Genomic DNA, 21,256 nt, shown 5'->3' with positions numbered 1-21,256 from the left:
ATCCAGTGGGGCACAACAACATATATAGTCATGCCAGCTCAAAACTAAAAGGAAAACATTTTATGAAAAAATAATCTCTTCACCCCTTTCAATTCTCTTTACTGCTGTACGATTTCCCCTTGTTTCGGTTACCATGGATCTCTGCCCATCCAGTCTATAGGTTAAAATGGCAGAGCAGAATCTTGATGCTTGGCTGCTTCACCATACTGTATCTCAGTTTAATCAAGAGAATGAAAGAAAGTGTTTTTTCTCCCAATGCTTTCAGATTGAATCTCTGTATTGAATTTAGCCCTCGAGAATGATACATTACAAAGTAAATACTTGTATTTTAATCGGGAAACCAGCATTAAACAGAAAAAACATTAATTTCCTCCTTTAGAGTTTTAAATGGCTTTATTGGTAATAAGAACCCAGGCAAAATGTGAAGCTTAATACTAGTGAACAAGCATTGACAGATTTTTTTTACTACATATGCTGACCTTGAAATGCACTTTATTTATCCTCTGATTCTTACAAGTAAATCCAGCTAAATATTACTCTTTTTATATTAGAGAAGGATAAAATCCATTTTCTTAATGATTCTGAAGCAATTTAATAAGGGTCTCTCCTCTCCTTCTGCACACAGATGAAAGAGCTTTGGAAAGCTGGGAACCTTCCAGTTTGCATTTAGTTTTCATTTTTCTTCTAAAATTCTCATTATATGTCTGCAGAGCTGTGGCTCTGAATTGTCTCAAAAAGTGAGGGCAAAAAGGATCTCCCTATTGCAAACAGCAATGTGAAAGAAAGAGTGGCAAATGTTTTTTTCACCAGTAATGACAAATTTGGCTGTGTGTGTGTGTAAACTTACTGGAGGATAGCTAATGTGACTCCAATTTTTAAAAAAGACTCCAGAGGTGATTCTGGCAATCATAGGTACCAACTCCATGGGTGCTCCAGGGCTTCCTGCCAGGCCGCCACCAGACAACTGTTTGGTGGTGGGCTGGGAGGGATGGGGAGGAGCAGGAATGTGGCACGCTCAAGGGAGGAGGCGAGGAAGAGGCGGGGCCGGGGTGGGGATTTGGGGAAGGAGTTGGAATAGGGACAGGGAGGGAGTAGGAGGGGGCCGAGCCTTGTGGAAGTGGTGGAGTGGTGGTAGGGCTGGGGGTGGGGGTCGAGCCCCCACAGGCGGGAACAGAAGTTGACTCCTATGATACAAACTCCTCTTCAAAGTCTAACTTCTTCATTACCCCTATAGTCCAGAGGAGAACCTCCTAACAATCATTCTATCACATTGTTTTTAAACTGTGCTTACGTGGAAGAATCTTTTAATCTACTTAAGAGCCATTTGATGTTATCCGTCATCTATGATTTTAGCTGTTCCTGTAGGAAAGCCAACCACAGGTGGATAAAAAGGGAGGAAAACACCACTAATGCATCCCCACTTAAGCTCTCCCTTATCATTCCACTAGCAGGCAGGAGGAAATAGTGTCCCCAGCTTTCATCATAGAATAAGATGACCCGATGGCTTCTGCACAGAATACGAAATCTTTCCACACAGAGTGCCTGAGTGTCTGCTTCACTTCTAGGGCTTTGGCAGACCTCCCTTGTGGTCTCTATCAGCGTGGTTCCATTACAGCCACTCTACCAGGGCTGCCCCAGGCTGGAACAGTGGGTGCTGGAGGGTATGAAGTTTCAAGTAATAAGAGCAACCAGAAGCATGGTCTCATTCATATACTGGGTTTGCAGTTTTGATCATTTGCTTTCAGTACCCTGCAATATCTTCCCCTGGGATTTCACCCTGGTGTGGAATACAGATGCCCAACACCCCTGGAAAGTCATGGGAGAATGGGGAGATAGCCCATGACAATCTGGGGACTCTGGTAAGTCTGCTTTCTCTGCTTTGCAGAGTGTCTTTCAAAAATTTGAATCTAAAAATCTCAAATTTCTTATAAAAGTGCAAGAAGATTTGGAGACTCTAACCAAATTAATATGCACAAAAATGTTTGTGATTTTTCTTTTTTAATTTCAGTGAACATTGTTTTCTTATTGAATGAAAACACATTTCCCTGCACAACATTCCAGCACAACAGTTTGTTCTAGGGTTTGAGATCCAGTAAATGAAACGTGACCACAGGAAGTGAAGAGAATTAAACAAACCAGAAGAATTTCCCTGCCCAAGGCAAGGAGAAGGCAAATATTAAAAGAGAAGGAACCAGCAAAAAAATAGTGAACACTGAAATTCATTTTTTAAAAAAAATTGAATTATTTCATCCCAGGGACACACTTGGTAAAATATATATAATGTGACTTCTCTGCATAACCTCCTTCTGACCACATTGTGAATCATAGTCATTCATGTGGGTACCTCTCTAGCATGTGTTACTGTACTAATTGCTCATCCTGTTTTATGAATTATTCTCAATTTTTCACAAATTGTCAGCTACTTGGAGTGATCAACAGGACATGATAATCACACCTTTCAATTGCATCTATTACTCAGCTCCAGTATATATATTAAGACCTGGAAATAACGAGTTAAGGTTTCATTTTCTCAGAGCACTCTCTCTTATGGTTTCACAGAAGGAAGATACCGATGATTTGTGCTGTCTAGATTTTAAATGCGCCTTCTAAATCGGAGGAAATGATTAAAGTTGAGATTTGCCAATATTTTGGGGAGGCCTAACCCTTTCCGCCCACATTTACTTCCTCCATGCCTAGCAAACTTTAAATATTCCTCAACTATTTCTGTCTCTCAAATGAAAGAGGTTATGAATGGGAAGTGCACTGTTGGATGAATTAAAGGTCTTTTCCATACCACTTTGGAATTGTGGATGACCTTTTATCATACATTAATTTCTATGATTTAACACCTGTACATATGTGGATCCAAGATAACAGGGTTGTATATCGTCTTGGTGGCCACTTTCACCCTCCCCCACCCCAAAAAAAGGGAGGTAAGGTGGTAAAAGAACTAGAAAAAAAGCAAGAAAAACAAAGAAAAACTCTGAAACCTCCCAGAAGGAAAATCTTGTAAATAGAAAATGATCAAAGAAAAATTCTCCAACCAAATACTTGGATTCAGAGACATAAAGGAAAGACACAGCAGTCTATGTAGGACCCTCAATAAACTCCAGGCTCAAGATTCCACACAAAGAAAAGGAGTGTACAGACATCATCATGACCACCAGGCATTTGCTGCATGTTTGCCTTGTATTGCTCTTCTCTACTAAAATCTCATCTCGGCTCTGTACCATGCTTCACTTCCAGCAGAACAAAATGAGCTTGGAGCTTCTGAATAAAATGAGTGGAAGTTTCCCCTCACAATGCATAAATGAAAGGGCAGCTTTCAAGCCCACCCAGGATGTTGCCCAACTTCCAGTGTCCCAGAAGGAGAATGCCAAGGTGGCAACCCAAGAGATTCTTTAAGAGATCTTCAACATCTTTAGCAAAAACCTCACCCAAAGTGCCTGGGATAGGACTTCCATAGTCAGGTTCCAAAGTGCACAGTACCAGCAAATTCAGTGGCTGGAGGCATGTTTAAGAGCACAAATGGAGAAGGAATTAACCAACCCGGAAAGTGAGGACCTCCAGCTCACCAGTTGGAGAGTGAAACAATACTTTCAGGGAATAGATGCTTTCCTGAAAGAAAAGCAATACAGCCTGTGTGCCTGGGAGATCATTCACCTGGAAATACCTAGATGGTTTGTACTGATTGACAACTCAATAGAAGGCTTAGTAACTAAGGTACTGTACAAATCTTTTCCTTGGAGTAAATGAATTAATATTAGTGTCAATTATACAGCTGAACAGAGATAGTGGATATTTTATAACACTGTTTATACAGGGCCTGATCCTTCTTCTATGGGGTCAATGGCAGCAGCTTCAGGCTCTTCCTGTCCTCTGCTGGAAATGGATTTGCAAATTACATGGATTTATTTTTCTGTGTTTCTTTTGTTATTTAGGTTTGCGATTCTTCATAATCTCCCACATATCAGGTGCTGTTATGCACTACATAATCGGCAGTTCATGCAACAAAGTACACATATTTGGAACCCTTAGCCACCTCACCAGTACTTTGGTCATCAAATAATGATAGTTTCCCTCCACCTGCAAAGTACTCTGATTTCCACATATGTAGTGTGTTTCTATTATGATCATGGTTGCTATTTATTAATCTGTCCTCATCATATTCCACAGCTTGACAAGTTTCCTAGAGACATTTATAAAAATGTATGAACTGAGCATAAGACTTGTGAGATTATGAGGCATGGAAAGATATTTATACAATGGAAAATGTATTTTTCCCTTTGTGTTTCAACCAAATCTCATTTCATTCCATCTGAGGATGCAGCGACTACAGAAGTTAACAGTTGGATGAAATTGTACCGTGCTGTGGATTCCCTCCTCTCTGCTGATCTTTCCCACAATGTCTTCTAAGACTCCATAATACTTGACCTTGTATTATGCTATACACTCACTCCATAATGAAATTCCAACTTTTATGTAATAATACTCTGTTGATTTACTCAAAGTTTAAATTGCAAAATGAAGGATATTGATACAAAAAAAGTTACAAGAAAATTAAGAAAGGGTTAGACCTTAAACATTGTTGACATTATGTGTTTGCTCTATATTTCTGTGGTTCAACTCCTCTCTGATCAAATCTCATCTCTGAACTATAACATGCAGTTTAAACAAAGTATAACAACATAACAAATGTAAACTAGAAAAACTTTCAAAGAAAAAAAAAAAGATGTGCATAATTTACCTCTAATGTCAGAGTGAAGAGAGACATTTCAGGTGGCCCCAAGGGGTTTTCAAGTCTCGAGTGACCCTGAAGAGGAATGCCCAGGTGGCAATCCAGGAAATTTTCCAACATATTTCCTGCCGCTTTTGCGACAATCTCTCCAGAACTACCTGAGGTGAGAGTTCCATTCAGAGATTCCAACACAGACTCATCAGCAAGTTGGGCATCTGGAAATGTGTGGTTGCAATGATGGAAAATGGGACTCTCTGACCAGGAAGAAAGCACCCACAGGTTCACAGGATGAATGTGAAGAAATACCAGTTATTTCATAAAAGACAAGCCATTCAGCCTCAGTGCTAGCAGGAGAATCCACATGGAATTATGGGGTTTTCAAATATAGGACATACTCACAAAGAAGTTTAGAAATTTAAATACCAACATTTTTAGAAGTACTAACCAAAATCAAGTAGTATTTTACACATGATTTAAAATGAGATGCAGTGGAATTTTAAAAGCTGTTGTTACTATTTATTCTCTGTGCACTGTGAAAATATTTTCAGATCATTTTACAATATTTATAACAGGATATTTTTGTCAATTTATTTATTCTTCCTATTTATGCATTTACCATAGATATTTGTTACTTATAAATAAATATTTATTTTATATAAAATGGCAATCTATAGTAGTAATAATTTGAATTAAATACCTATTGAACCAAAAAGAAAAAAAGGAGAATAAAAAAAGCCCTGGCATTGTTCAGCCTTAAAACCCCAATTCAAAGAGTACTTACGCACGTGCCTAATTCAAAGTATGTGGGCCATCTCACTGATGTTAGTGCTTCCAGTTAGGAACATGCTTAACAACATTGATGAATCAGTGTCCCCATTCACAGTAATTCCATATTAAAAATAATCGTTACTGAATGATAATTAGCCTTTCCATTCAAACAGACCACACACACCACACCTGAAGTCTGCCACCTTTTCCTATTCTGCTTTTTACCAGGTTACTTTCCCACCCCCCCAAAACTTGTCAGTTTGGATGTTTGGTGTAGTAGACGGTTGTGTTGGAAGATGCTACATTGGTCCCCTTTCCCCCCACTAAACAAGATTGCATGCACCCCTTAATACACATCAATTTTTAGTTTGTAATTAACTTGCCCATACCCCATCAATCAGGTTTATGTGCATTCACATACCCTCTCCCCCCACCAAAATCAAATCTGGTTTGTATGTATCCAGCACCTACCCACCATACATTTACTAGCACTGCCCCCAATATTAAGTCTGTGTTCACATGCACTCTTGTGAGGTTTGTGGCCCCACCACCTGATCCCATTACCTCTGTGTGTGCCCAGGCCAAATTCATTCTTGGGTGAACACCACAAACAAAATTACATGTGAATAATGAGAACAGGAACAGACCATTTTGTACTAGGATTATCAAAGTTTCTTTTTGTCACCTCTAAAATGCAGCTCCCCATTTGGTGGAATACGTCAGTCAGTTACAACCCAGGAAAAATACGGAATTCTTCTGAAAAAGTCTAACAACCCCAAACCCATTCAGCTTTGGGGGAAAACTATTCCCCTTCATTCCATCACATCTTTAATAAAAAAAAAGGGTCATGCTGAAGAGAGTGTTCAGTTGAGCTCTTTGATAATATCACCCAAATCATAACAAGCAGTCATGCCTGTGGGGAATTCCAGCTCGCATTTCTTGAGAGGAAATATTTGTGAATATCTCCCTCTGAGGTTCTCCCACATCCTTTCAATCATGGGCAGGAGGAAGGAGGGGCAGGTTCATCTGTCAACTTCCTCATGGAAGTGGCTGTCATTCCATCTCCAGTCTCAGCAGATTCTATGGTTTCTCCACTGATCAAAAAGGTCTCTCCAGACACAGAGAACTGTAGTATCTGTCTCAGCTCTGGTCCCACTAGATTCCCTGTCCTCATCCTTTCAGTGCCAAATAGTATTTACAGAACTACTATCCACCCACACAAAACTTGATCTGAACCACCAGCAGGTTTATTACTATAATTTTGAATGTTGGATATCGGTAATTTTTAGGCATTGTTCATGTTAATTCTGAAAGTTTAATACACTCTGAACACCAAACTGGTTCTTGGTGGCAAGGAGCACACAAGCCTGCTTTGGAGGGTGTGGAGGGGTGGCACCAGTCCGTCAGAAAACTGAGCGATAGAATTGCTGACTTGAGTGTACACACACCTGATTCATATGGCTTGATTTGTTTGTGTGCGGGGAGGTCTGTCTGTAAGACTTGTGAATACTAGTTGATATTCTGAAGTTGTCGTCATGAAATTTCCTAATCATAGGAAATCAGTTTTGATGTGTATACACCCTGTTGGACAGAACCTACAACAGGAACTCACTAGGCTGAGGACACTGGGAAACACTTCATTTTAAAATGATGTTCTAATGACAACATAATTATGCTAAGTAAAGAAGCAGTTTGGCCAAGTTGGTGTTTAGGAGAATGGGGGATAGGAGAAGAAAGTTACTGAAGGTCGACAAAGACAAAAAGGTTCTAAAAGAAATCAACAGGGAAAGCCCCACAGGACATTTGGACAAGAGGAAGGAAGGGGATGAACTGGCCATCGGCAGGCCCCCAAACTTGTGGCCATCGGCGGGCCAGCCGGCCCCCTGCTGGCCTTGCGGGCTAATGAAACTGAGTCGTTTAGACATACATGCATACCTGGTTGGATGGGCTCTACACTATGCTTTTTAAGACACTCTAGCAAGACTTTCCAGACTGGGAAGAGGAAGAGTTCTGATCTTAGGTTGAAATAATCCTGGGAAATGTAGTTCAGCAAGCGACTACAATCATTTTAAGTTAGCTGAATTGCAGCATCTAGTCTGTTCTATGATTCTGAGCTACAATGTCTTGGAACTACTCCACCATAAGAGATCCCACATTCCTTCTGCTTTTGAAGAACATAATTAGAGCACTGACAAACATTTAGCATCAGATTTTCAAAAGGCTAGAATGGTGAGAGCAGGCAGGTATGGATCACTTTTGAAAGTCTGTCCGCTTCACTAAAGCACCCAAATGGGAACTGGGCTCTTGAAAATGTGGCAACAAGGGATCAATTCTGCTACAGTATCTTATTAGTATATTTTAGCATCTTATTAGTAAGATTTCCCACTGAAATCAGGGGACGACTCATGGAATAAAAGTACTGCTCAGTGAAAGTAAAGGAGAGAGGAAGCCAGCCCTTAATGCACAGAATGTGCCTTTTCTAGTTTGGAGTTTATTTATTGTTTCATGGCAGCACAATCTATGTAGAATTAAAATACAAAAACAAAAAATAAAAATAAACCCACCAACCAAATTTTGGCTAGGCCAGGAGCTAAGTAAATTCTATTCTTAGCATCACAAATTATTTATATGACTTACCAGCAATACTTATCCCATCCAAAAAAGAAGTTTCAAGTAGGCAATCTTTTGATTTCATTTTGTATGAAATTTCTTCCAAAGGATTTATGGAATATGGAAGTAAAGATTTCAAAAGCAAGTGCAACCTGGAGTGATTTCCTCCACCCCCTTAACCTTGTATCCAATATGGACAAAGTAAATCACTTCATGTTAACTTGCTGCTAAAAGAATCCCTTCTGCAGATAGGGGTCTGACAGAACTTGTACTCACGCAACATAAAAGTGGCCAAGGATAGTCAGTCATTTACTGTTTGCCAAAGGTGCTATCATCAGCGAAACTACCTTTGAAGGAAGTAGAGCTGGATGTAGACTAAGGCTGAAATAGAGTGCTTGCCATGAGGTGTAGGAAGAGAGAGTGGACAAGGAAAACTACAAAAATATAGTTGTTTCAGACATTCTGCAGTTAAAGTAATGCAAGAAAAAGCATTGTAACAGGGTTTACTCGCTGCTATGCACTTACTCATGGCCAGGCATGACATCACAGTGTCCTTGTGGGGTAACAGCCCTTGTCACCAGTTACTCTGGGGCTGTGGTGGTTTCTTTCAGATAACTCATCCCTCCAGCCAGGGCACAGTATTTAGCCCATTCCTTCCAGGGTCAGCAATCCAAACTAAAGTTCAAAACTATCTGAACAGAAATAAAAAGCATCCACTCTCTCCACAGCTCTTCTTCAGCGAGGTTACATTAAACCTGCAGCCCCCTTGCTGGGCTCAGCTACCCTCCACACCACTTCCTTGGGGCTGGTAGGGGAATCCGGTCCCAACCTCAATTCTGGGTTACAGCCCAGGGTCCTGTACTGCACAGCTATGTCAAATCCTCTAGCTATATTGCAGTTTTCCCTGCACCATTTCCTTCCTCACCTCTTTACTTCCCTTCTAGGCCCCCCCCCAATCTGTTCTCCAGTTATTCAGGGTGCCCTCCTTCTCACTCAAGGACCTGCTGGCCCCTTTTGACTCCCTGCATTCTCTTTCCTCCAGCCCTTCCTCAGCTGGGCTAACTCAGCAGTTAAACCTGGAATCACCTAATTTCTCTCAGGTGGGACCCATTCTGTAATCAGGGCTGGTTTAGTCAGGGGCTCTTTATTATTATCTCAAAGCTCTGGATGATCTCTGAGTGTTGATCTCTCTCTCTCTCTCTGAATTTTATTGTCAGGCTCTGGCTCTGACCCTCTTGCACCAATCACTGTAACTGACTTCTACTCTGGGTTATCTGGATTCTTCTAATGATATTGGGCCAGCCAATGGTGCCATGCTGCATTCCATGAGCTGAGGATCTGGCCCATTGTTCTCATGTTGGGCCAGATTCTGCCACCCTTAGGTTGACTAGTACAATACCCCACAAACAAGGCCCATTGAAATCAGTGTTAGTAGAGGGAGGTATTACTCAGGGTGAGTAGGGGTGGAAGAATCTTGCCTTTTATGTCTAGCTATTCTTTCCACATGTAGCAATGTAAATTAAAGGCTGTTTTCTAAATACTACACTTTTAAAAGTAGATTTTCTCCCTGCCTAGTGCAGCTGCCATCTTGTCCTTAAGATGCAGCATGTTACAGTCACTTGTGTTTTCTCTGTCATGGAAAATTTCTATTTGTTCAGTCTTTGGGCCCAATTCTGAGAAGTGCTGAGCACCCACTACTTCAGTGGGAGATCAGAGTGCTCAGTATCTTGCAGGAAGAGGTTAGCGCCTCTTAGGGTTAAACCCTTTCTTTGATGTTTTTCCGTGACCTGAAATGAAAACAAATCTAGACTGAAGAGTATGTTTTACTCTGTGAGTATGAGCATGAAAAACATCGTTCCTGTGACTTGGAAGCACCTTTGCCATAGCTTGTGGAGGTTCTTCACCTTGTGTAATATTTTGTGTTTAGGTAACAACTGTAGCACCTCTGTCTTGTCTATTTATGTCCTTCTGCTTGTATGTCAGTCTGTATTGTGATCCTGTGTGTCATATCAGTGCACTTACATTTTCTCATACATTATACAAAGAAGTATCTGACAGATGTTCAAGGAGCAGATGTATACCACACAGACTTATACATAGGGAGAATTGATGCATTCTGACTTGTATATTTAGTATATGTTCTTGAAAGTCATAACATTTCAACATAGAAGATAGTTTAACATTTTATTATTTTGCAAATGTCAGTTGCATACATACTGCAACTATATGTGCATTTGACCATCACCAGCATGAAAACAATCACCCCACTAGATATGAAATTCTTCTTTTGTGAAAGGAGTTGTGCTGAAGGGTTGCACATTATCAGAAGTTCAGACGAATACAGGCCAAGATGAGCTTGTCTTTTAGCCAAAAAGCTCCCCAATGTTGGAAAGTCACTCCAGGGAAATTAGGATGAAAGGGGTTTATTTGATGGCCCTTACTGGTTATCTAGCACAGATTTGGTCTAACAGGGAGACGAAGCTGTCCAGAAAAGGAAAAGTACAGGCAAGCTTGACACAGACCAAGAGAGAAGAAAAGGACGAGAAATGATGTGGTAAATATGCCATGAATTTTGTTGTGGTGCCATAATTGTTAGATGAACAGTAGGAGTAAGGGAAATATAGAAGATAATTATTTAGACCTAGTTGGAAGATCTGTTATTTTCTAAAAGGGGTTTCTAAAAGGCTTATTTTCTAAAAGGTATTTATGCACTGGACAGCCCAACAGCATTTGGCATTTCATAAAACCTCTAGCTTTGTGAAACTGTTTTTATGATGGTGGTAAGACAATAAATATAACAGTGTCTAGTAGAATGGAGAAAACATCCTCCCCAAAACAAAAATGGTGGAACAGTAAACTGGGTGCCTTGTATAAATATACAGGGATGAACATGAAGAAAAAAAGACACTAAAAATTGTGAAAAAAAACCACCACAGGAAAAATATGTATCTCGCTTTCTGTGTTTTTTGACAGGTGGGATATGAGTTTGCTCCATGTTTACGAATCGAAAACAGATCCAAAAATCAGGTGTACTTCTTCTAGGTCCAGTTATAAAGTAGCCAAAATCTCATGAGGGGGTCTAAAAATGGGGGAGTGGGGTGTCATAAAAAGAGTCGGCGCCAGCCCTGGCCTTGCTGACTTTCTTGGTTTCCTGTAGATGCCAACAGACTTGGCAACAACAGTCTATTTGGATGATCTCCATCTGCTTTTTCTATCCTCTGCTTTTCCCAGGTTAGTCATTACTGACGGAGAGTTTAGATAAAGCGTCTGAAATAGTATGTAAAAGTGAAGAACTAAAATGGCCTGCTTGAAGAGAGGTTACATCAAGTTGCTTCTGTGCTTTGGCTGGGCCAATATTTTTCTTGCCTATTCTGTCAAAGTAAAGTGTCTACACTTTATATGCTAACCTCTAGTCTCTTCATTAGAGCAATTTTCCCCCTCAGCAGGTCATCCAAATTTGGGAAATATAGAAAAAACCTTGATGCTACTTCTTTATATTATAGTGTAATATGCCACTATTTTCAATTCTGTGTGGCACTTAATCAAATGCAATAAAGTATGGGATCATATCTGGGTTAGCCCCATTTCATATCCATACCAATTTTGACCTCAAACCAATTTACCTTGGTGCTTCAGAATAGCTAGTGTGCACTCTGCTTGATCTTTGCTTTAGAGTTAAGCAAGGAAAAGTGGTCAGACAAAAGGATAAAATAAGATGTCATGGATATGGAATTGACAATTTTGCCATTAGTCAAACAAGCATCATTTTGTTCATGGCTATGCACATACATTGTGCTTCTGTGCAGAAGATGACGACTACATATTAGCAACTTGGAATGCATTAACTGGTGCATAGCTTTGCTCCCTTGTTGTTGAACCACATTTCCTTGGGCAATGTAGTAGAGTGGGGTACCTGGACTGCACCTTTTAACATTATCTTGAGCACTAGATTTATACCCTATATTTGGGAACGAATCACTACACCTTATTCTGGCCCTGTATCTGACTAGTCCTCAGAACTCCCAAGTTATTGCTTTTTGTTAGGTGGAGCACTTGGTTTCCATTGCTATGTCTTTAAACTACCCTAATTATCCAAGGATTCAGGATTGTTTATTCTAATCCAATGTGTTCAAATAAATTCAAAAGATTTGGTTGAAGGTTGTAAATAAGGATTAAGAACAAATCAATACTCAGGCTTTTTTTTTTCCTTAAGCTTGAGGACATGCTATACATTGTACATCTTAAGTTCGTCTACTGCTGCTTATCTACCACATGTCACCACTGCTTATGACATTAGAAACAACTCGCTATGGAAGTTATGAGGTCACAGAAAAGGGAAGATTATGGTATGCAAATATCCTTAGCAAGAAAATGAGGCAAGAAATACAGAACATATGGGGCCAAATGGTGCCACCTCTCAACAAAGCTCAAAAATCTGGCTTTTAGTGGAATAATTTTGCCCCTTAGCCTGCTGGGTTGGCATGGAATATCTGCATTGGTGCTCTAGTGGTAGAGACAAATGGGGTTCCTATACACTTCATACATTGTCACCTACTACAGCACAGACCTGTCTAGTGGCTACACCCGCAGCCCTCCATTCTGCTGCAAAGAAAGGCACGACAGAGTCCAAGGGGCATAGAGACTTCCCAGTACACACCCTGCTCTCAGCACAGTACAGCTATTCTGCTTGTATTCTAGTTTTGTATATAAACAGAGGGGAGGGCAGCACGTGTGACTTAATATGATTTGTTTCTAAAATGTTTGGGAGGTTTTCTACTCTAGGAGGTGCCCTCTTTCATTCTTTTACACAGCAAAACAGAGAAAAATTGAAAGACATGTCATTTGATCTTATGAGGTCTTGCCCAAGAAAAGCAAGTATGTCTTAGATCACTTCACCTGTTTACATTGTAGAGACAGTCTCCCTTTGTACAGCTTCTAGCCGGTCTAGAGTGTTGTATATCCTGAGATGTAGGACTGAGGGAGATAGGCCTGGGACATACTTCTGTAACCGCAACACAGTTTCAGTGTGTATATTTTCCTCACATCATGTGCCTGAACCGCTTAAAGCATTTTGCTCTATTTTACATAAGGTGGTTACCTCTTGACAAAAGGAAATATGATCTTACAGTCACAATGTAGCATGTACAAATAAAGTGATGATTCTTGGCCAATGTAATGTGATAACAAATACACACATATGGGACTCAGTTATTGCTCTAAGAGTGGGAGGGGGAGCTGCACTGCCTGAGTGGTGGAGGCTAAAGGCATTCCTAGTCTTGGGAGCATACTCTCACAGTGCCCCTCAAGTGGCAATTGCTGCATCTACAGACCAACAATATATGCTTTCCTTGGTGCGGGCCTACATACACCCCACCCCACCACCACAGCGTGTGCATATAAGGGGTGTGTCTATGGTCATGCTCTTCGCCCACCAGACACATATGACCCCTTTGTGGGGCTGAACCTTCCTTGCACTCAGGCCACATCTACACTATGGGCACTACAGCAGCATAGTTATAATGTTGTAGCTATGCTGCTGTGTGTACTGTAGACAGACAATGGCAGTGGAAGGTTTGGGTTTTTTTCCATAGCTGTAGGAACACCATCTCTGAGCAATGGTAGCTAGGTGAACAGAAGCATTCTTCTATTGACCTTGCAGCTACACTGGGGGTTAAGGTGGCATAGCTACAGTGCTCAGGGATATAGCTCTTTCGTACCTCAGTGCCATAGTTATGTTGACCTATATTTTTAGTGTAGGCCAAGCCTCAGTTAGTGTAAGCAGACATATTATGGCTGCTCTCTCTACAGAAACTATGGAGAAGGGGTTGTTTCCACCCCATTCACCACTAGAAATACCCATGCTTTGTGGAGCTGCTATTGTTACATAAGGATGAAGGTGTAACTGCAGAGACAGAGGTCATCTGGCCTCTTGAGAGCTGGAACTGCAGACCATAATTGCAGACCCTGGTTACTGTGTTCCACTATGTTTAAATACAAGTAGTTTGTTAAATACAAGCTCTCCCTGCCTTACTGTGCAGTACCCCACAAGCAAAGATTACCATAATTTGGCCCTTATTATTTGGACTAATTATACTTCCATATTAGTTAAACAGAATTTCACCAATGGAGTTGTGTATACTATTGGTGAAAATGTATCACAATCACAATGAGAGTCCGTGAAAATGTTACATTTCTTCTGGGAGGATTAGATCCTCAATAGCTGAACACGTCTTTATGAAACTTGTGGCCAGAGTTGGCACCGGCCCTGTTACATTTCTTCTGGGAGGGTAACTCTTCAGCCAGACTCTCCTCTTTTATCAGCACTTCAGTCGCTTGGTGTGATGATGTCTGTAGATGTAGCTGGAAGAGAGAGGAAGAGCATGGCAAACGTCTCTCCCTTTTTTCATGTTCTTTCTTCCCTCTTGGCTTTGTCTCCTGGCCCCACTTCAGAGTCAGGTGAGCATTACCTCATCACAGTCCCAAACTGTCCAAAGGAAGGGTGGGGGGGTGACTCACTCGAGAGTCCAACAGATTCTTTTGTTGCTGCCTAGGCCAGCGTCCCTTGTTTCTGTGAGGGTGGGCTGGGTTTGTCCCATACATGCCCTGATGATGTGTGAACTGCCTCTCTGGTCTTAGAGAGTTTTTGCTTGGGTTTATTTTAAGCCATGAAAACATATTTTCAGCCTCACAACTATATACATGAAATTATAACCTATAACATTGCTGTAACAACAATTACTATAACATCAATGACCACAATGCTAAGTACATCATGAGCCTTCCAAAGACATCCGACACAACAAACTTTGCATTAGATACCACACAGTCATATTATAAGGATGAACATGGGGGTCTAGGGTGTTCCCACAAGGTACAGAACGTCACACCATAAAAATGTTACATTTCTTCTGGGAGGATTAGACCCTCAATAGGTGAACACATCTTTATGAAACTTGCGGCCACAGTCAGTGCCAGCCCAATGAGAGTCCATGAAAATGTTACATTTCTTCTGGGAGGATTAGATCTTCAATAGCTGAACACATCTTTATGAAAATTGCGGCCAGAGGTGGTGCTGGCCCTGGTCTTGTGGCTACGCAAGTCAGTATGTACAACCTCTGGGTGTCTTCTTAGGGAAGGGACCTAGAATATCCACAGCTAAATGCTGAAATGGAACCTCAATTATGGAGGAGTGGCTGGAGAGGGGCCTTGACCTGGTCATATTGCACCTGGGAGCCATACAAACCATAGGCATTGACTCTGTGGGTGCTCCGGGGCTGGAGCACCATGGGGAAAATTAGTGGGTGCTCTGCACCCACTGGCAGCAAAGCTCTCCCCACACCCAAGCGTGCTGCATCCCCACTCCTCCACCTACCTCCCAGCATTTCCCGCCCAGACACTGCCAAACAGCTGTTTGGCAGCATGCTGGGAGGGAGGGGGAGAAGCGGGAATGTGGTATGCTAAGGGAAGGAGGCGGGGAAGAGGCTGGGCCAGGGAGGGGATTTGGGGAAGGAGTTGGAATGGGAGCAGGGAGGGGCTGGAGTTGGGGAGGGGCAGGAGTGGGGAAATCATGCCTCACCAATCTACTAGAATTAATTGAGGGAGTCAACAAATGTGGACAAGGGAGATCCAGTAGATACAGTGTAATTAGATTTTCAGAAAGCCTTTGACAAGGTCCCTCACCAAAGGCTCTTAAGCAAAATAAGCTGTCAAGTGATAAGAGGGAAGGTCCTCTCATAGATTGGTAATTGATTAAAAGATAGGAAACAAAGGGTAGGAATAAATCGTCAGTTTTCAGAATGGAGAGAGATAAATAGTGGTGTCCCCAAGGAGTTTGTACAGGGACCAGTCCTATCCACAATATTCATAAATGATTTGGAAAAAGGGGTGAATGGTGAGGTGGCAAATTTGCACACAGCACAGAATTACTCAAGACAGAGTGTGAAGAATTACAAAGGGACTTCACAAAACTGAGTGACAGGGCAAAAAAATGGCAGATGAAATTCAGTGTTGATACATGCAAAGTAATACACATTGGAAAACCTAATCCCAGCTATACATACAAAATGGGATCTAAATTAGCTGTTGCCACTCAAGAAAGAGACTTTGGAGTCATTGTAGATAGTTCTGTGAAAACATCCTCTCTATTTGTAACAGGAGTCAAAAAAGCCAGCAGAATGTTGGGAATCATTAAGAAAGGGATAGAAAATAAGACAGAAAATATCATATTGCCGCTACATAAATTCATGGTATGCCCACATCTTGAATATTGCATGCAGAAGTGGTCATCCCATCTCAAAAAAGTTATATTGTAATTGGAAAAGGTTCGGAAAAGGGCAACAAAAATGATTATGAGTATGGAACAGCTTCTGTATGAGGAGAGATGAATAAGACTGGTACTTTTCAGCTTGGAAAAGAGATGACTAAGGGGATATGATAGAGGTCTATAAAATCATGACTGGTGTGGAGAATGGAAATAAGGAAGTGTTATTTACTCCTTCTCATAACACAAGAACTAGGGGTCATCAAATGTAATTGATAGGCAGCAGGTTTGAAACAAATAAAAGTATTTCTTCGTACAACACACAGTCAACCTGTGGAACTCTTCACCAGAGGATGTTGTGAAGGCCAAGACTATAACAGGGTTCAAAAAAAGGGCTACATAAATTCATGGGGGATAGGTCCATCAATGACTATTTGCCAGGATGGGGAGGGATTGTATCCTACTGTTAATTGAATTGTCTTGTTAGACTGACCTCACGCTTGGTAAGGCAACTCCCATCTTTTCATGGATTTATACCTGCTCCTGTATTTTCCACTCCATGAATCCGATGAAGTGGGGTCTAGCCCACGAAAGCTTATGTCCAAATAAATGTATTAGTCTCTAAGGCGCCACAAGGACTCCTTGTTGTTATCCCTAGCATGTTTGCCAGAAGCTGGAAATGGGCGACAGGGGATGGATCACTTGATGACTACCTTTCGGTGGATTCCCTCTGGGGCACCTGGCATTGGCCACTGACAGAAGACAGGATACTAGGATAGATGGACCTTTGGTCTGACCCAGTATGGCCATTTTAGAACAAGTCACAGATTGTAAATGTGTCACCAGAATTCACTAAATGCCTATGAGTTCAGGGAAAATAATTTTCTAGGCATTAAAAAAGGTTGATTTTAGGTTGTTAAATTGTTAAAATTGTTAAAAAGGAAATTTTTTCTCCACCCAACACAATTAGCCTGTGGAACCCGTAAGATATCACTGAGGCCAAGGCCTTAGCAAGAATTAAAAAAGGACTGGACAAGGATAATAAGAATAAACAGAATTATAATAGTAAATATTGAAAAAATAAACAAGAGTTTGGGAAAGGATCTAAGTTCTCAAGCTTCAGAGCAAACTAACTAATCAGGGTTAGGAGAGGGTTGCTTATCTCAACTGCCTACTCTGGATGGGATTGGCCACTGTGAGCGATAGGTATATTAGATAGACCTTTGGGCATCATCGAGTAGTGCAATTGCTATATTTCATAGCAATTGAATTACATAGTCCAAGAGTTTTAAAAAATGGATGCCTAAAGTTAGGCTCCTGCATCCATATTTAAGTGTGTAAATATGTGTCGACACTCTCTTCCCTGCTCTGGCAACGATGCCTACCTGAGTTTTTCCTGAGTTGAGACAGTTAATTTAGAACTCTGCAGCAAATTGTATTGCAGTGTATGTATTCCATAGAAAGCAAGGGAGACAGACAAAATACTAGAGAATAGTCCCCCTCCGAAAGCAAGCTAGTACCCAGGCCCCTATAGACTAAAGCTGTAAGAAAGGCAAACAGTCCAGATACCCCAATAGATACTGTTTTATTGAAGGCAATGTGAGTTTGTCTGAATAAAGGCTAAACCCAAACATTATGTTGGAAGTCTAGAATATCTGTTGAGTGAGCGTAAAGTGATAGAAATAGCTACAAGCATAATGGAGAGGTTTTTTTCTTTGGAGTATCAGATTCAATCATCATGGATTTGTGGTCTGTTGCTATCTAATTTTTAAGTCCTCAACCATTTTTGGCCTTTAAAAAAACAAAACACACACGATTTTATGAATTGCACCTGTGAGACCGCATGGGCTTTCAGCTACTAGTTTTACATATAAGGGGAACATTTTTCAGCAGGTTTAAACATGTATGCACCATTGACGTCACCAACTGAGGATTTAACGCTTACACTTCATCTAAAAAATGGAACTTCCAACATCACAGCATCTTTTAACTGTGGTACCAGTTTAGTGTTGTCTCAAAGTGAAAGAACCACATACTGACTCATCAATACCATTTCCTCAAACATTTAAGTTTTCTTTGGAGGTCTTTCATCCTAATACTTACCCACCCCAAATATGCTTGCTGTGGGATCCTACAAAAACCCACGGTGGAATGGCCTATTTACATTATGGAAATGCATGTAAATTCCAGTGTATTTTCTGAAGATTTTCACTCTCTCTAAATTGGGTCACTTGTGTTAGTGTTAAGGGTGCATTTTTGGCCATTTTGGGGCATCCATGAACTGACAGTAGGAGAACACAGAACAAGGCCTGAAGAAGGTTAGGACTCCTTCAGGGGTTTCTCCAGCCATATCCCCCTACACATAAAAAGTCTACTGTCTGAGGATGTATCAGAAGAGTTAATTCAGTCCTCTATATTCCTCAAAGGGTTACTAATAGTCCTGCTGGAAACAAACCAGTGGCATCTATAGCATGGGAGTCTCCTGCAAATGGATGTTTGGGGGCAACTTCAGATGCCCACTAGTTCCAGCATGATTTTTGTGGATTACAATGCACTGGCAGCATTAAACTTTATCCCAGGAATTATCCATTGCCATTTTATTAGGCAGTCATGGGCTGATAAACAGGAAAGTTTCTCATCCTGGTAACTTATTTAGATATCTCTGCTGTAAATAAAACATCAATATTGAACACCCTTATGCACATGTTTAGCTTTACTCATGTAGAAAGTTCTACTCTATGCTAAAAGGTTCGAGGACTCCTAATGTCCCTCTACAGCATGTATGGACTCAGGTTTCACAAATCCCTAGAGAAACCAGTTTTTTGAGGGGAAAGTCCCCAGTTGGGGCTTCTTTATTAGTTTACAGGCTCACAGTCTCACCCCAAACGATAGTCTTAGTGAAAGTTCTGTAAGGTACAACTGGTTGTTCATATGGACTCCTAAAAACCTCGTGCCACCCCTATTCCTTATGCTGGACAATTGGATTCCCACCTCCCTGGAGTCCCCTGGCAAATGAGGAGCTTAAACAGTCCTTCTCATTCCAAGGTTAAACTCATGCCAAACAATTATAACCCACCTCAGTTTGGCTTCTATCTTCTCCAGGAGATTCTGGCTACAAATTCCAGCCACCCCACCTAAACTTCTACTCCAGGCAGTTGTGCCTCTCAGACCCCAAGGAGAGCCTGCAAAGAGCCTCATTTATTTTCCTGAGTGCCGCGTCATACAAAATACTCCTAGCCATACACCAGCTGAGACTGATAGGTCCAACAGAATTCGTCCCAGGGGTACTCAACTGAGCAACACTGGCCCCACTGAGAGGCAGCTACCTTGTCTCAGGGGACTAGTCCCAGTCCTTATCAGAAGAAACATGCACCCTATGACATAGTGAAATGTGGCTCCTCACCTGAGTAAAGTTAATCTCTTGCATAGGTGTTAGCAGGTTCAAGGCCAAAGACTAGAGGACCAGAAACCGCAAACTCCTTCAGTTAAGATATTGCCTTTTGGAAATCAAGACTATTAGTTCCTCAAGAAGATTAACTACAAACTACAGGTATGAGTAGGTGTTTTATTGTCAAACAAATATAAACTGGTACTTTCAATTCCTGATGTCTTGTTTTGAAGATAAAAGCTTATTTCCTTCATCTTTTTTAAAGTTGTAAATATGGGATTATAAAACAAAACCCAAACCCACAGCAATAAATTAAGATAAAGAAAAGGAAAAAAAGCTAACAAACTACCCAGAATGAGAAAAGTTAGAAGCAACAGCAAAATTCTAAAGTAAATTTTCTTTTTAAAAAGGATTTTTTTTTTGCACACAAAATAAAATAGCAGCAAAGAAGGAAGATAAATACAAGTGCACACATGTCCCTCTGGAACTTCTTTTTATTAACCAAAACAGTAGTATTCATCAGACTCAATTTTGGGATGCTTGTGCAGGGTCTGTGAGTCCTCTAGAATAGAAGTATCAGTGAACTGTTCCATATCTGAAGGGGTGTGGTGACCTGGGACATCATCCACCAAAGTGTCCAGGTAACTCCCCACTGATATTCCATCCAGTCCATCACTACAATCTTGTAAACTGTTATAGCTGCCTTGAAGGGAGGTCTCCTGACTTTCCAGCAAGCTACAAAGGCTGCCACTCAGACTACTACCTCTGCTGATGATGGCTCCCTTCTCTTCAATCACCCACTTTATTGATTCGATGCTTTCGTTGATGATGAGCAGCTGGCGCATGAGTCTGACGTCAGTGGCTCGGAGATTAACCTACACGGTAAAACAATAACAAAAATCAATTTTACTGTATTTTTTAAACAAATGGGCATGAAACCAATTTAAACCATAGCAGGTTGTGACCAAAAGGAGAGGTAAAAATTAAATGATAGCAGATTTCATGCTTGAAATCTGGATTTGATATTTTTAATAAAACATTAGAAATATTATTCCATGTCCGTATTCTACTATAATGTACTTACAATCAGTACCTTTGCACTTTGTAATTGTCCTGGGCTATACAATAATATAGGGCCCAATCCAACTCCAGCTGAAGTCGATGAGATCCTTTTCATTTACTTCAGTGGGAATTAAGCCCTTATAGACATTTAATAGAAACTAATCTTATTTCATTTTTAAATTAGTCCACCACAGGACTCATCGGAATACTGGTGAAATGTTATTGGAAGAGCTGCTACCATTTAAAGGTACAGTATTTTTGAGTGTTTTCATTTCTTTCAGGTCTCAAGGAAACGGGACATAAATTCAACCTTTTACCTATAAATATAATAAATGTCCTACATTCAGTGTATGTACAAAACTTGTACATGTCCTGCACTCTCTTTATCCGGAGCCTCTCTTATTGGTACTGTAACTCAGAGTATTGACTG

General features: G+C 40.9%; 1 protein-coding gene and 1 pseudogene across 1 annotated transcript in view; one reads left to right on the top strand and one right to left on the bottom strand.

Moving 5' to 3' along the window:
- Positions 1 to 2,935: 2,935 nt before the first annotated feature.
- Positions 2,936 to 3,756, top strand: LOC119856308 (annotated as a pseudogene).
- Positions 3,757 to 13,222: 9,466 nt separating this feature from the next.
- Positions 13,223 to 21,256, bottom strand: part of LURAP1L (leucine rich adaptor protein 1 like) — a 33,077-nt gene continuing 25,043 nt past the window's right edge. The window contains exon 2 of the mRNA XM_038403774.2: positions 13,223 to 20,639. Within this exon, the coding sequence (XP_038259702.1) occupies positions 20,262 to 20,639 (378 nt within the window). The 3' untranslated portion in view covers positions 13,223 to 20,261. The remainder of the gene's footprint in view (positions 20,640 to 21,256) is intronic.

This window comes from Dermochelys coriacea, chromosome 5 (genome assembly GCF_009764565.3).
Source record: "Dermochelys coriacea isolate rDerCor1 chromosome 5, rDerCor1.pri.v4, whole genome shotgun sequence".
In the NCBI taxonomy this organism is placed as follows: domain Eukaryota; kingdom Metazoa; phylum Chordata; order Testudines; family Dermochelyidae; genus Dermochelys; species Dermochelys coriacea.
The sequence above is the reverse complement of the archived record's forward strand: the minus strand, read 5'-3'. Positions and strand labels throughout refer to the sequence as shown.